Source organism: Lytechinus variegatus, chromosome 1, assembly GCF_018143015.1.
Source record: "Lytechinus variegatus isolate NC3 chromosome 1, Lvar_3.0, whole genome shotgun sequence".
Classification (NCBI taxonomy): domain Eukaryota; kingdom Metazoa; phylum Echinodermata; class Echinoidea; order Temnopleuroida; family Toxopneustidae; genus Lytechinus; species Lytechinus variegatus.
In genome coordinates, this window is record NC_054740.1 from 41,729,025 (window position 1) to 41,743,786 (window position 14,762).

The window sequence follows — 14,762 nt, forward strand, 5'->3', positions numbered from 1 at the left end:
TGCATTTATTGTCCCCCCCCCAAAAAAAAATGACAAGCACGTATCCGCATTACTTACATCGAAAGCCCTTCGGTATCAAGAAGTTTTCACAGCCATTGCCGTGATTGGCTGATTGTATTATGACGTAGTAACTCTTGTACTCTCGACTCGTCGTCAATCGCACGGCCGCGACGCACGCACAAACTTTTGTAATTATCATCTCGTGCTCCATAAGTTCTCCCAGCGTCGTCTGGAGTTCTATAAGAGTGAGCAACGTCTCTCAGATGTGAGGACATGCATTTATTTTCATCACCGCTTGGATATTATTATAATTTGCTGGACATTGGACATTCACATCCTACAAATGCTTGCACAAGATACCGGGAATAGATATTGTTTTTGAATAAACATTGTTGGCCAAAACGCAAACAGACTACTAACTTCAAGGCTAAGAAAATGTTTGTATTTATTCATGGCGTGTTTCATTCAGCATGTGCATAGCTTTGTTGGAATAATTTTCTGCTTCGATCAATTCTCCCCTGGATTCTAATATCTTGTGTAAAAAAAAGCAGTGAACCAGCTCGTATTGTGGACATTATATTGGAATATTCATTAAGCGCTTCTGATATATTTTGTTTTTGAGGAAGATTCTAATCATATGTATTTTATTTGATGCTTCGTCACCCTCCAACGGTCGTCTGTACAAATACCACTGTCAGTTAATTTTCAGAGACGAACCACTTTAATATCTTCGAGACATCTCGATAAAAACCCTTTACGATGCCTCGCCGAGACGTTGAAATTGGTGACCATCATTAGAACCAACATTCTATTCACTTAAAGAATTATATCTGCTGCAGTTGCTCGCATTATCATTTCGAATCTGGATTCGGATAGAACATCAAAGAACAAGTCTATTTACTGGATGAAGTAAGGATCATCACCGTGTGTGCCAAGATACGAAATATTGCCTAAAGTAATCCGGCATAGCAGTCAGTGAAGATCGGTTTCCCTGATATTTTTGATCTATTTGTGCACGAGATATTTTGACTCAAAATGGAATTATCACTTTTTCTGCGGACATTGTGTAATATCTGCTGCATAGCTTTTGTGGCTGGAAGGTAAGTATCGCCTTGGCGACCTTCCCTTCATTAGTAATAATAATAATAATATGCAACATTTATATAGCGCTTAATACAAATGTTTCTAAGCGCTGCATAATATTACCGGGTACTATTAGTACCACCACTTACCTTCCTTTCATTAGTACCACCACTACTACAATTGCATTTCTACTGTAGTTCAGTTGGGTGATTCTTCTCTTTTGTTTTTTAACAAGTGCACACCTAGTTACCAAGAATGCGTATAGCATTTTCATCTATTTGAATACAGGGTAAAAGAGCATTGATACCGATTGAATGCCTTGCTCACGGGTGTTGGCGCCGAGGCCCGAACCCCGGTCTTTCCATGGTACAGTCAGGCGCCTTAGACCACTCGGCCACTGCACCTCCTTCATTCGGCGCCACTCGATTGCAATTAAAAGACACCCCTAAAAAGGTGTTTACGATGGTGTCTGGTTTCACGTGTGAAATCAGAATGTATCTGATTGTTTATTGGAACGGACCCAGTCACTTGAAAGTTCTTAAACTAGAACTTTCTGTAGTGGGGGTACTCATCAAACTATTTTTATGATCTTCCATGCGAATTGAAATAATATACAATAGAAAACACCTGAGCCATTTTAACCACGTCTGCATGCATGTAAAAGTTAACTATGCACCTTCGGAGCACGGGTTAGACAAACGCAAGGTTTATAGGCTGAGGATATAATAATATTGTGGTAGACAAACCTCCTCCTCGGCCTCGTGAAAAGACACCACTGTGTTAAATAGACATGCACTTACCCATGCTTTCTACTCAAGGTGGTTATCAAACAACCCTGCCCGACATTGCAGCATGAACACCATTTATGTAGCTAATAATCTACTATCACTACATTAATATGAAACAGGACAAATAACGAATTCTCTGTTAGGTTATTGACATGATTGTGGGAGCAAGATACATCCATGAACTGGACTATCTCTCGACACTTCTCGTGTAAATGAATGTTTACATGGTCGTTTGTGTTACAATGGTGATGAACATTTCAGTTGACTCAGGATCGATTAAATACCATCCTTATGTGCTATGCGTCACTTGACCTTGAAGGTTTTCTGATAAGATGACAAAATAAATGGCAATTTTATTAATTAGTGACACATCACTGCTGTCACTGGCTTTATGAATTATCCCAGGGAGTAGGCAAAAGTTAGCTAAGTTGTTAAAAAACCTGGCCTTGTACCAGAGAAGACATCGGAATACCGTCCCAAATTACATCGTAGTTGCAAAATTGTTTTTTAAAGTATGCTTTCATCTCCATTTCGAGTGCTGATGACACTCGCTTGTCATAGGTTTTCACCATAATAACTTACGCTACCTTACTCTTCTCTCTTAACCCTATCACTCCACTTCACCCTGTGTCTTCATCTTTTTATCCTCCGCCAATATCCGCCCCTTCCTTTTCCTCCGTCATCAATTTTATCCATTCTCTTCCACTTCTCCTCTCCTCTCAAATACCAAACGCCCTCTTTGTTCGTCTTTTTATCTTTCCACTCTCCAACACCCTTTTCCTTTGCTCACGTATCGGCAGTCCCAAAAGTTGGTGGGGGGGGGGGGGTACGAAAAGGGTACCTCCCAACATAGAGTCGAAGGGGAGACGGGGTTGATTGGCTATCTTGATTTGAAGGATTTATTTAGACATGATGAGAGCTAAGAAGGAAATATTGTTCTAGGATGTGCACGGGTACGGGTGTCTCATATTTCTTTCTTCGATTTTCTCTATCTTATTTTCTTTCCGGAAAAGAAAACGGTAGGAAAAGATTATTTGATATTCATTAAGGTGATTTCAAATTTCCAAGACTGTAAATATTGATGCCTTTGGGCGAAACGAATCAATAGTATTTTGAAAGAAAATACTGCGCTGTCCCCTGTAAAATGCCCAATGTGCAGAAACTGATGTACTGTATACACTGTCGCCAATGTTGCATATTAATTTGAATTCGAAGATTCGATTGAATGTCTCAGTGAGGCATTTTATGTTTCGATTATCTCTTTTAGTTTGCTGTTTGTTAAACACCCTGGCGCCACCCCATTATCTAGACCTTAATTGTCAATTATAGCTCCATCGTCTCCAGGCAAGAAAATTGTAGTAAAGATGTCGAATTTCGACATATTTCGGGTATTATCTTTACACCCCGAATCTATGTTAAACTCGATTCCCAATTAACGTAGTTTACTTAACCCCAATAAACTGAGATTATAATCTATACACTGATTTAGTATCAGTACAACATCATTTGATCCATTAATCTCTGACGACCGATTCACCAGTACCGTAATAAAGATTATCAAAAAATTACGACCTGAACAAAAATTGATGGGGGCAGACATGGCGTATACGGTATTATTTTTGCGCAGTTACAAGGAGTGAAGCGATCAAACGAAATGGTGATATTTTCAATTCCAAAATCGAATTTTGGAATAGATTTTGGCATGTCTTTGTCTATAAGTATATATATCATAATTTACCCCTTTTTCTTCTCATTCTGTCTTGGTCAAGAAACGTTTAAGGCCTTGGCCCCCAAGATCCGCCCCCATCTACATGTATACGCCAGTGTGATTCAGACATATTATAGGCCAACATACATGCAGGTCCAACGGAGTAATTGAAGATTCACAGGTATTGTGGTTTAAGCATGGGGCAATAAACATGGAGTAGGTGTATCTGTATAAGGCTAAAAAATGCTTTCCTGCTACCCCTAATAAAACTTAATTTATTTCGTTCTTTTGACGAATATTACTAGACATGCTAGATTCATTTCTTGGCTTTGAGCCGACCGATCTTTACCTCGGTGAATTCCTGCCTTCCTCTCCGAGATGGCCTCTACATTTCTCAAATCACGCGATATGCCTTATGGTCGGCGATAATGAGAAATTATAAAACAACTGACATCATGTACACGCAGAAGCAGCATAGACTAAAAAAAACACACTGGACAAAATAATATAGTTGACAAGAAATTGGAACTAGGGATCAGCTAGCTCATTGCATGAATATGAGATGGATACAACAGTTAACCAAAATAAAGCGAACATATTGGATAACCCATTTGATGAATTATCAGTTTTTCATCTTGTCAATATTTTTTTTATTCAAATGAATCATATTATTTTCATTCTGATATTCCAATTTAACACAATTGTGTAAACAGTGATTTGAAAACAAATATTTGATTGCACCAATAAATTCAAGAAGAAACAACTATACGCATTGATATACTGTACAATGAGCAGAGTTCGGGAAACACAACCAGTTTCTGATATTAATAGCATCAACATGATCAAATGGATTGAGATTTGTTTAGTCTACAGGAAATTGCTAGATGGGGCTTTGTGTAAAAAACAAAATCCTGCTACCACATATTCATGATACATGTCAAATACCGTCGTGTGTGCCCGAAAATCATGAAAATGTACCCGGGATCAAAAGGTCCACCTCGTCAAATATAACCGTACCCGTTTTCATGGTCTTTGCCAGGGATTTCCTTGTTTTTTTTTCTTTGTTTATATATCTAGACTGGATAAAATAATCCTGTCGAGATAGATCGTTCGTGATTGATGTGAGCTCGCCGATATCCACGTCCATGCCGTTGCTATGTGCATTTCCTTATTCTAACTCCTTCTTCATACTTCTTCATTCATGTCATTATCGTTATCTTGTTTTTAAATAGAAATACAAGTCCTAATTGATATGATTGTTCCATTTTTTTTTAATTGACTGACATTTTGCAGGGAGGAATTTGATTTACCAAACCTTTGCTCTTTGCCTTACTCCTGTACCCTCCCTCCCACCTATCTACTTTTTTTTCTTTTCTTGAGGCAGCCTTCATCATTTTTTGCACTCGGGGATATGCTTGATACGGTTGTCCTGAATCCTGAATATGAATGTTAAGTCCTCACTTTCCATTTTCCCTTCATTTTTATTTGTGCAAAGAAAAAGTTTAAACCTGACACAACGAAGTACGAAATTATGATTTATACGCCCATCGCTTTGCGTTGCAGTGCTGTAATGAACAGGTATTTTTAAAATGTGTACTCTGCACGTAATTTACGTTTTGATTTTATCTAACGGACAAGATATAAACATGTCTAAGGTCGGCAAATCTGCAGGATCTATCAACATTTCTGTCGACCTTGGTTTCTTAATATAGTTTTCCTTTTTTCAATATTTAAAAGTTAGGTAAGCTTGATTAAATCCAACTGTAAACAAAATGTTGCCCCAAACTTACAACATGAAAACTTTAAATTCGATGTCTGTTAATTGGCTTGCGAGGTGATCTTCAAAGCTGTTAACAACTACCAGCCCAGCTGAAACACACGAGGAGAAATCATTGTGAACCATAAAGTAATTTTAAACCATTCTGCTTGATGCTTTACCTTTAGAATACTTCCTCATGAAAAAAATGGGGATACCTCTGAATTGTCGCTCTGGCTTTTATCTCATGAAAGATCACCTAACTTGGTAATATTCTACATTCAACAAACTACTGCTAATCCTCTTTATAACATCACATCAATTGATTGAGCTGTCACCCGTACTGATACAGATCAACATTCACACCAAAAATGGGAACCCGTGAGATGGCGATCCCAGATAGCATTGATTGTAATCTAATTTTCTGATTTGATTCAAACCACACGATCCATCTCGATCCGTCAGGTTCGAACCAATCTTTTTATCAAATTGTTGATTGATGAATTTCCATGCGGGGTAATGCTGCCCGAAGGCTCTTCGTTACGCCAAAGTTATTCAGGTTCTACTTCAATAACTCGTCCGTAGACTTGTGTCAGGAGTGTCTTGCGATTGTAATACCATTAAAAATTAACATGGCACCTAGACATTACAAAATGGAATGTACTCCCGGCAGGTGTAGCTTTATAATCATTAAAAGATGCACTTGGGCAGGATAATATGTTAAGAATTTCCCGCAATTTTGGCGAGTATTTGCAAATTTGTTCGAGATATAACTGTTTTTGTTTCTCTCAAGGATTTCTTGTTGTTGTTGTTGTTGTTGTTGTTGAATATTTACAGATATTGAGTCGTGGATTAAAGACCCTGTCCCCTAGTCCCATTTAGTCTCTCCGTTGGGCCTACAGAAAAATAAATGACGAATGTACGTCTGTACTTTCTACTTCCAATGTCCTCATGTCATTTGCGAATCAATGGCGCACACCCTGGATTGAGCCTTGCGTTTAACCAACAAATGACCCCAATTCTCAGGCATACCAAGTTTGGTAGATGAAATATCTGACAAAAACGGCGTTAATGACGTGATGCTTCATAGCGACGTCAGTGACGTGATGCGTCAGAAATCTGACGAATAACTGCGTTAGTGTCATTTTGCGTCAAATATCTGACACATACCGGCATTAGTGACATGTTGCGTCAAATATCTGACGAATAGCGCGTCAATGACGTGACGCATCAAATATCTGACGACGAATAATTGCGTCAGTGACATAGAAACGTCAAATGTATTTAACGCGTGCAATTGGTGTCACCCGTAATGCCTGTATAATTTTGTTAATGTTAGCGTAGTGCAGACAAATGATTTTTCAAGGTGCCATGGCCGCGGATCGAAACCCGAACTGCCATGTGCCTAGTCAAGGGCCTTATACCATTCGGTTTTACGACACACTCACCTCTTACTGAATACGGAATGATAATCATGATTATCATGACATCAACTCCCTGTTTCAGAAAGAATTGCAGAGTGACCCATTGCGTCGTTGATTGACGCAGATTATAACCATCCGTCACGTAACTGACACATCATACGGCTCGTGTGCTATTCATCAGGCAATTCCATATTATGGTGAACGATATTAAAACGTTGACGGTGGCAGATGTTTGTCGACGCGTCACCGTCACCTCCCCACGTCGACCCGCTAGGTTGACACGTTCGTCCATCAAGAGGGCAAGAGGGGTATGACGTCATAGTCAACACTGTCTGCGCATTTTGGTGGACGGTAAAAGTCGGTAAAAAATGCGTTCTCATTGGATGGTGAAACTTGGAGTCGACAAGCGCGGTACGTTAACAAAATGACGTCATACGGTGACGCTAGTGTCAGCGAGCAATTCGAAGAGTCCACAAATCTCTTGGATGCCTCGGCGGTTGATGAAGAGTACCCGGATGATATTCTCGGAAGATTGTCAGCATGGCGCCAAGACCATGTCCTTTGAAGACATTCTTCTACCCATGGTTCTCCTTGAAATGAGGGATGTGAGGGTGTTACGTCCACTCTTACTCACATTCCTCACTTTGAAAGAACGTAGACAGCTGCACAATTTTGGGGTGGATGCATTCTGCAGTCGTGACGTTTCGGATTATTGACTACTCGACTATCAAATAAGCAAAAGAAAATTATTTTCAATAGAATTTTACCCAAACATAATATTTTTTATTTTTGTTTTGAAGCAACACGGTTTGGTATCTTAACACATCATTTGGCATTTGATTGATGTTGGCAGTAATGATTAGAGTTTGTTTTACTTTAATCCTCGGAGGGGTGATTCGAGATGATATCACCTATTTCAATTATAGTGTTTCAAAGGGAAATTATCTTTAAACCCTTCTCTCTAGTGGATTTTTTTTCAACATTAGGCCTGTTAATAAATCTTGTGTGCTTCTTGCGAAGTATCCATAATGGAAATAACACAGTGTCCCACAGTGTGTTCACAGTGTGGAACACAAAAAAAATCACCTTCACACTGTTAAATTTGAGCATTTCAGGAGTAGATCACAATTTTACATAATCCACAGTCACAACTATGTCAACACACTGCTGTGCAGTGGGGACAGTCACAATCGCGTCTTCACAAAGTCATAGTCCACTGTGTGAACACAGTTTGAACATCCACAGTGATTGGTGTCCGACGTGTGGAATTGTCCAATGTGACTATTTTAACATTGTCGGTGTGCATCACGTATTCCTTATAGACCCCAGTGTGAATTCACTGTGGAGTTGCCACAGTAATAAGCACGTCTGCACGCACTCCACACGTGTGACACCACTGTGGACGCCCACATGGTGTAGAGGCGTCAACCGTGTGAAATTGTCATTACACTGTTTAACTGTGTCATCGTGCATCAAGCATTCATTATAGACCCCAATGTGAACGCAGTATGGAAGCTTCCCATAGTCCACTGTGTGACACACTGCATGTGGACACCCACACGATGCAGATGCGTCAATCGTGTGCAATTATCATTGCACCATTCAATAGGATTATTTTAACAGTGTCAGTGACGTACTTGAATCACGTCTTCATATCGACCAATATGTAAACACACTGTGGAGTGGACAAAGTCATAATCACGACTACATAGATTCCACTGTGTGACGCCACAGTGATTCACTGGTGTAGAGGCGTCAACTGTGGGGGAATTTATCATTGCACTGTACGATGTGACCATTGGAACGGTGTCAGCGTGAATCGCGTCTTCCACTATGTGAACACTTTGTAACGCTGTGTTGTTGTTCTTGCTGTTTTACTTGCATTATGTATGACCCACTGAATGACGACAACGTGGAGATACCAGCACGGTTCCATGACCACACCGACCCCGTTGGCAAGTTGTACTCATCGAACCCACACCATTTATTGAGTACTTCCCCATATCATCAATCTTCATTCTGTGGTCGTTACTCCGGCCCGAATGGCCCTTCCGGTGTAATCGTAACTACTCTTGTCACTTTTCGTCATCTTTATTTTCCGGTTATCTACCGTCACAAAACGTTATAACGTCAACCCGCCCTACATGGCGTGTCTACTCTGATCTGTTGTCAAACAAGGTTCGGAGAATACCAATTTGAAAGTTTGATCACCTGCTTTGGCATGGTTTATCGCATTCCTAGTTTGTGTGCACAGTAAAAATGCTGTTTATTTGTTTAATCAACGCTGTTTATTTCGTTTAATCAACGCTGTGTAATACAGTAGTAGTTTAATCAGTTTTAACAAGTATAGAAAATCTTAAACAATAAAGTTGAATTTTTAATACTTAATTCCCAATGAATTGAGCATGCTTGTTTAAACTGCGTTAAGGTTCATATACTAAACAGCGTTGTTAAAAATTAAACAAGTTTTACTGTGCGTCTTTAAATCATGGAGTCAATCTTAAATCGACGTCTCACATTGTGTTATTATTAATAGCAGCATATTGCCGAAATATCAAAGAAAAAAAAAGTTGTGGGAAAGGCGAAAAAAATTATCATAAACAATTGAATTCGTTCATGATATTTTGGAATTTGGAAGAACATCAAAAATAGTTAGTTATCCATCGCAAGCATTTGGTTCATAAATGGACCATAATAGTACTGTTACTCCGAGTCAGTATTAGACGAAATGGGCCAGCCTTACAATAAATTATTAGACAAGACGGTAAATGGGTACTGTATGATGGCAGTATGACCAAATGTTACGTAGACGAACTATAGGATTGATCCCCTTGACCATTTGGGATGGCGCCATTTGAAATTAGACCAAGTGGATGCGGACCAACTGGCAATTTATTCAGCATGCATGATTTTGATTTTGGAAGCTAGTCATTTCCACGTTACCAAATATCCCATTCTCAATGTTAACATTCCAACCTTTTTACGACCTCCTGGCCAGACAGAAATGCATTTCGCGATAAATGGTATCGATCTGTGTTTGTTTACAGAGCCAACATAAAATGTGTCAACCTATTTCAAATTTCAGTCATTCAGAGCCGCAGGTATAGAAATTATGCGGTTAAACCTGCACGTCGACGACACACAGTCCCACGCACCCAAACAGGTGGGAGTAATTACAGGCAGGTATCACGGTCAAGTTCATAGACTAATGTTTGCGGAAAGATCGGGCTTTGTGGTGTGTCATACATCTGAGCTTGCAGGTGGATATCCGTTGGATAACATTCGATGGTGCTTTTCATTCTTATCATTTCCATTTAATGGCATTCGCTAGACGACTGACGGTAGCAACGCAAACATAATTATTAGATCTTAAGATAAAAGAAAAAAAAATACATATATCGCCATGCATGAATATTTGCTCAAACCTGTGATAAAGCGTTATGAAAACATCGTGAAAAATGAGTTTCCCTTTCCAGGGCGAACGAGATGAAAGTTCTGTGAACTACTAGATTATTATGGTATTTCACCCTTTGTTGAATGCTATTGAATGATGAAAGGGGGAATATTCAAAATGCATTTTAATCGCTGCACAAATTGAAGACAATGCTTCGCAATTAAATTATCCATTATGAAGAAAAAGTGCGAGAGTTTGAGATAGCTTGCACAAAAATACAAGAACATGTAAGAGGAATAACAAGTAACAAATACCCCAATCTTACAGAAATCGAGATGACCTTACATTTATACACGGTATCGGTTTATTATAATACAAGCAACTCCCCATCATTCTTTCTCGTCCTATAATACTTTCTCTATTGTGTCTGTTGTCCAGCTCTCCCACTCCTGAATGATGTCACTTTCTTGTTATTTCTCTCGAAATCTCACACATTCGTGCTAAACACCTGCAAAGTATCGGCAGAGAATATATACAGATGAATAAACATCGTTCTTTTTTTTACAGGTGTAGAAAACTACCTCACTTCGTGGTATATGAATGGCAGTAATCAGAATTACAATGTTGATAAAGGCCATGAATCGAAATGTTGAAAAATTCCAACAAATTGTTTGGCTCAATGATCCTTTGAGGAAAAAAATAACAATGTATAAAAAGGGCATTTTCGACAATCATAATAGTTCTCCATAGACGCATTCTATGAAGTTCGCATTTTATCAGGTATGTGCCAAAACCTATCATGAAAAGAGAGTTCTCCAGAAAATGAGGCCAACGGTACATTTTGAAAAAAAATCGCTAAACAATTATACAAAATTGGCTTTCTTTCTGAAAATGTTCATATTCGTGCCTCACAATCTTGTGATAAACTGTTATTTTTCTATTCTGACACTTCCAAGGATTCACTAAATTAGTATCATGTGGTTACGAAAAGATGTACACCAAAGAAGACTTGATAAAACTACTGATTACATTAGTACATGGGCTTTTTCATAAAAGAGCATTGTATATCAAATGCTTTGCTCACGGGCATAGGTGCCGCGGCCGGGGATCGAACCCCAGACTTTTCGTGTATAGCCAGGCGCCTTAGACCACTCGGCCACATCACCAATGAGTCTTTGTAGACCAAACTTTAAAATCGATATTTTATGAATTATTTGTCCTTTTAAATTTCATATCCATTTTCAAGGTCTGACATTTCTGGAACTCTTCAAAAATGTCTTTACTTAACCACGGTTATCACGTATTATCATCCGTATCAGACATCTGAGCTGGTCATTTACAAAACCGTATTGCCCTAGATTCATAAATATCGGAAAGGGATAGGTATATTATTTGTATTTTCCTCGGTCTCAATGCGCATATTTACTTTGCATGCAGAGACGACGCAAAATATACCTTTGTATTTTCCCTGGTCTCACATCCGGGCATTTGAGGATGCGTATAACATGTATAAAGAGATACGCTTCATAAGGATCTGCGCACCAACAATGTACGTCATAATAAAGACATCACTGGATCCAAGCGCTTGCAAGTACGTCATAATGGTAAAGTGCAGAGCCTAGACCATTATAACAAGGCACAACATAACTATTTTAAAAAGAAATATCACCATTATCACGATTTTTGCTCTACATATCTGATTTGGATGATAATAAAAATATTGACTGGCTCTTCTTTCGGGCAACATCAAATATATTGCCCTTAAAAGACCCATATTGCCCTCGTCTAAAGACTCGGGCCAATATGATTCTTTTGCTGGCAATATATTTGATGTTCCCCTCAAGGCCAGTCAATATTATATAATTATGTTATTCTGATGCATGGAGTAAAAACTACATATACCCCAATCTCATCCCAGCACCTCCCCCCCCCCCCGAATATAGTCTTGTGTTCTTTTCAAACTCATCGCGATAGAATGATGATAGAGATACTACACTTCATCATGTTCTTGGGCTAATCTTGACCAGACGGACCAGGTCAAGATATCCTGTCAGTGGTCTTCTGTCTGTCCAGTTTTAGTCAGAATAATAAAATAGATACCGATTCTAGGGGCAGCATTTGATTGAATAAAATCAACGATTTGCCAAGCTGTACGGAAAAGGGACAGGAAGGGGCAGGGAGTGAAAGAGACTGGGGAATCGGACAAAATTGGACAGAGCGGGCAAAGTTTCAACCGGCGTCGTAGATATGATACTCTAAATAAAATGGATGGCTCGCCTGTGGCCGACATTCTATTTATAAATCTCGATAGCTTTAATGAATGAAGTCCCATTTACCCCCATATTCAGAGAAGAATCTTTTCATTCTCTGCAAGTTTTAGGTCAGAAGGGGGTGTGGCTGGGTGAATTCTGTGTGAGATGGAGACAGGAGTGTTTGGAATGCACACTATAAAACTTGCCCAGAATGTAATTAAGCTCTGTTTTCAGATTGAGGTTGGAGGGAACCTTTTTGATGTTCCTTTTAAAGTTTGTGCCATAAGTTTTACACAGGTTGTCTACGTACTCCATGCTATGCTTTTTAGATGAAATGAACTAGCATGATGTCTGAAAAACTGACATCCAACATCTGCGAAACAGATGTGAACAAAACTGAAGAAATTAAGGAAATCTTTTAGTTTTAGTTTGCTTAAAGACTTCCTCGTCTGCCTCTGTTGCGTTGTCATGCCAAACCATTGTCAAAATTAAGAACATGTCTTTAGCTGGAACAACGGGACAAATAATAACAGAATAATGAAAAAGGAGGGGAAAGTCACAATGCAAGAAGTGGATGGGTTTAATAATGCAGAGGTATTGTCAATAATACCACCGACTGTCAAAGATTTCATTTCTGCCAGGAGAAAGAATGTGTTTGAAAAGAGTGTATATTTATCCAAGTTTATAAAACCAATTAGAATATTTTAGAATGTGATTCTTGTCTACTTGAAATTATCACCCAAACAAACGTAAATATCGTGTGCACTTGTTGTGTGTCATTTCAATCATTTAATTTTATCGCTTTCTTAACAGGGGAACTAAAATATACGTGCCATTGGACAACAAGATAGGGCAAGATTCAGGTGGGACAGTCCAAAGGGTACAGACTGGTGGCTCCTTGAGACCTCCTTCAATCACCCCTGGGTCTAGGACGCACTATTTTCCATCGGGACAGAGACCTATTGTTGGACAACAACGGCCGAGAGTGGTACCGAGGCCTGTGGTCCAAAGACCTGTATTAACAAGACCCCAGGTCACGACGCATAGGATGCCAACAAATCCTGTAAGGACTAGACCTAGTGCAAGTATTCCAAGTAGAACACAAACGCAACTGCATGTCCCAGGACGGGGCACGATTCACTCAAGGACTCCCTCCGGGACTTCACCCATCGGGAAATTTCCTTCTAGGACACAAGCGAACGCACGACCGACGATTCCCCGGAGGACACCGGTTCGAACACCAGTCAGGACTCCTTCAAGAACACCTTCCAGAGAGCCATCCAGGAACCCTTATATCTCTAGGACGCAGTTGTACAGTCAGTCAAGGACCCACACCACGCAGCAAGTATTAACCTCAAGACACCTCCACGTGCAGCATGGAGCCCTTCCTAAAACCCGCACCAATGGAGTTTGCAGGTACCATGGATACTATCCCATCGCTTGTTGCACTGGTTGGAAAAGAGTAGTGAACCCTACTAAACCTTGGACCTATTCCTGCAAACGTAAGTACAAGCACTGCCCGTATTCTCTCTCTTTTTAATATATACATATCTATTCTAATACGGTGTCGTTCTTTGTAAATCTCCTAAGTAATGTAACAGTAATTATGGTGGTGTCATCTTTCGTCAAATTCACCCGAAGGTGCAGCGAGGAACGCATACGCAGCGTCTCCGTTGCCCCGCTTTCTGTTGCATCTGTCACCACCTTGCATCTCATCCGAGTTTATTTGGTAAGGCTCTGCCCCTTTTAGCTGGCCGATTCTCTACTGATTGACCTCCCAGACCCAGTGTCTAAATACGATCTCAGGAATGAACTTGACACAATTATCCTGTCTTTGATTATATAGGTCTTATACGTTCACGCCCCTCTTAATCTTATGCGTTTCCCGGGTGGCAAGGGAAAGCTGTATGTGATATCCCAGCCTTGCCCTACAACATGTACAAGACATCTCCCTTTTCAGGCATGATAAGTATATGTGGGTTCAGGGGTGGGATGACCAATATATGTAATCATATCCATTTGAATATATAGATATATATATATTTTTTTATTTACATGAATGCAAAATATGACAATCATGGTAATAGCAAAGACTGACAGTACATTGACAACAAAAATCAATGATCAGTACAAAATATAAATACGATCAAACAGGAGATAAAGATAATACAGCCCCCCACAAACAAAAATAAATAAACAAAATAAACATAAAAAGGGAGAGAGATAATAAACACCGGCAATTTCCTGTGGGTTTTCAAAGAAAATAAAATTTCTGCTTGATGGCTCTCCCATTTGCTGGTGATAAAAAGATAAAATTAAAATTCAGTCTAAACATCACTTATTATAAATTAATGGCC

At 39.4% G+C, this 14,762-nt stretch overlaps 1 protein-coding gene across 1 annotated transcript; it reads left to right on the forward strand.

Annotated features, from left to right (window-relative positions):
• Nucleotides 1-215: 215 nt before the first annotated feature.
• LOC121414276 (putative uncharacterized protein DDB_G0290521) lies at nucleotides 216-14,434 on the forward strand. Its single transcript, XM_041607397.1, has 2 exons — nucleotides 216-1,100; nucleotides 13,219-14,434. Exons 1-2 carry the CDS (start codon nucleotides 1,036-1,038, stop codon nucleotides 13,943-13,945), a joined length of 792 nt encoding a protein of 263 aa, XP_041463331.1. The 5' UTR covers nucleotides 216-1,035; the 3' UTR covers nucleotides 13,946-14,434.
• The last annotated feature ends 328 nt before the right edge of the window (nucleotides 14,435-14,762 follow it).

What these genes read in the sequence shown, in the direction of transcription:
- LOC121414276 (XM_041607397.1), top strand. Translation starts at nt 1,036, where the DNA reads ATGGAATTATCACTTTTTCTGCGGACATTGTGTAATATCTGCTGCATA. An exon ending in ATAGCTTTTGTGGCTGGAAG is followed by an intron (nt 1,101 to 13,218) that starts GTAAGTATCGCC and finishes CTTTCTTAACAG; the next exon opens with GGGAACTAAAATATACGTGC.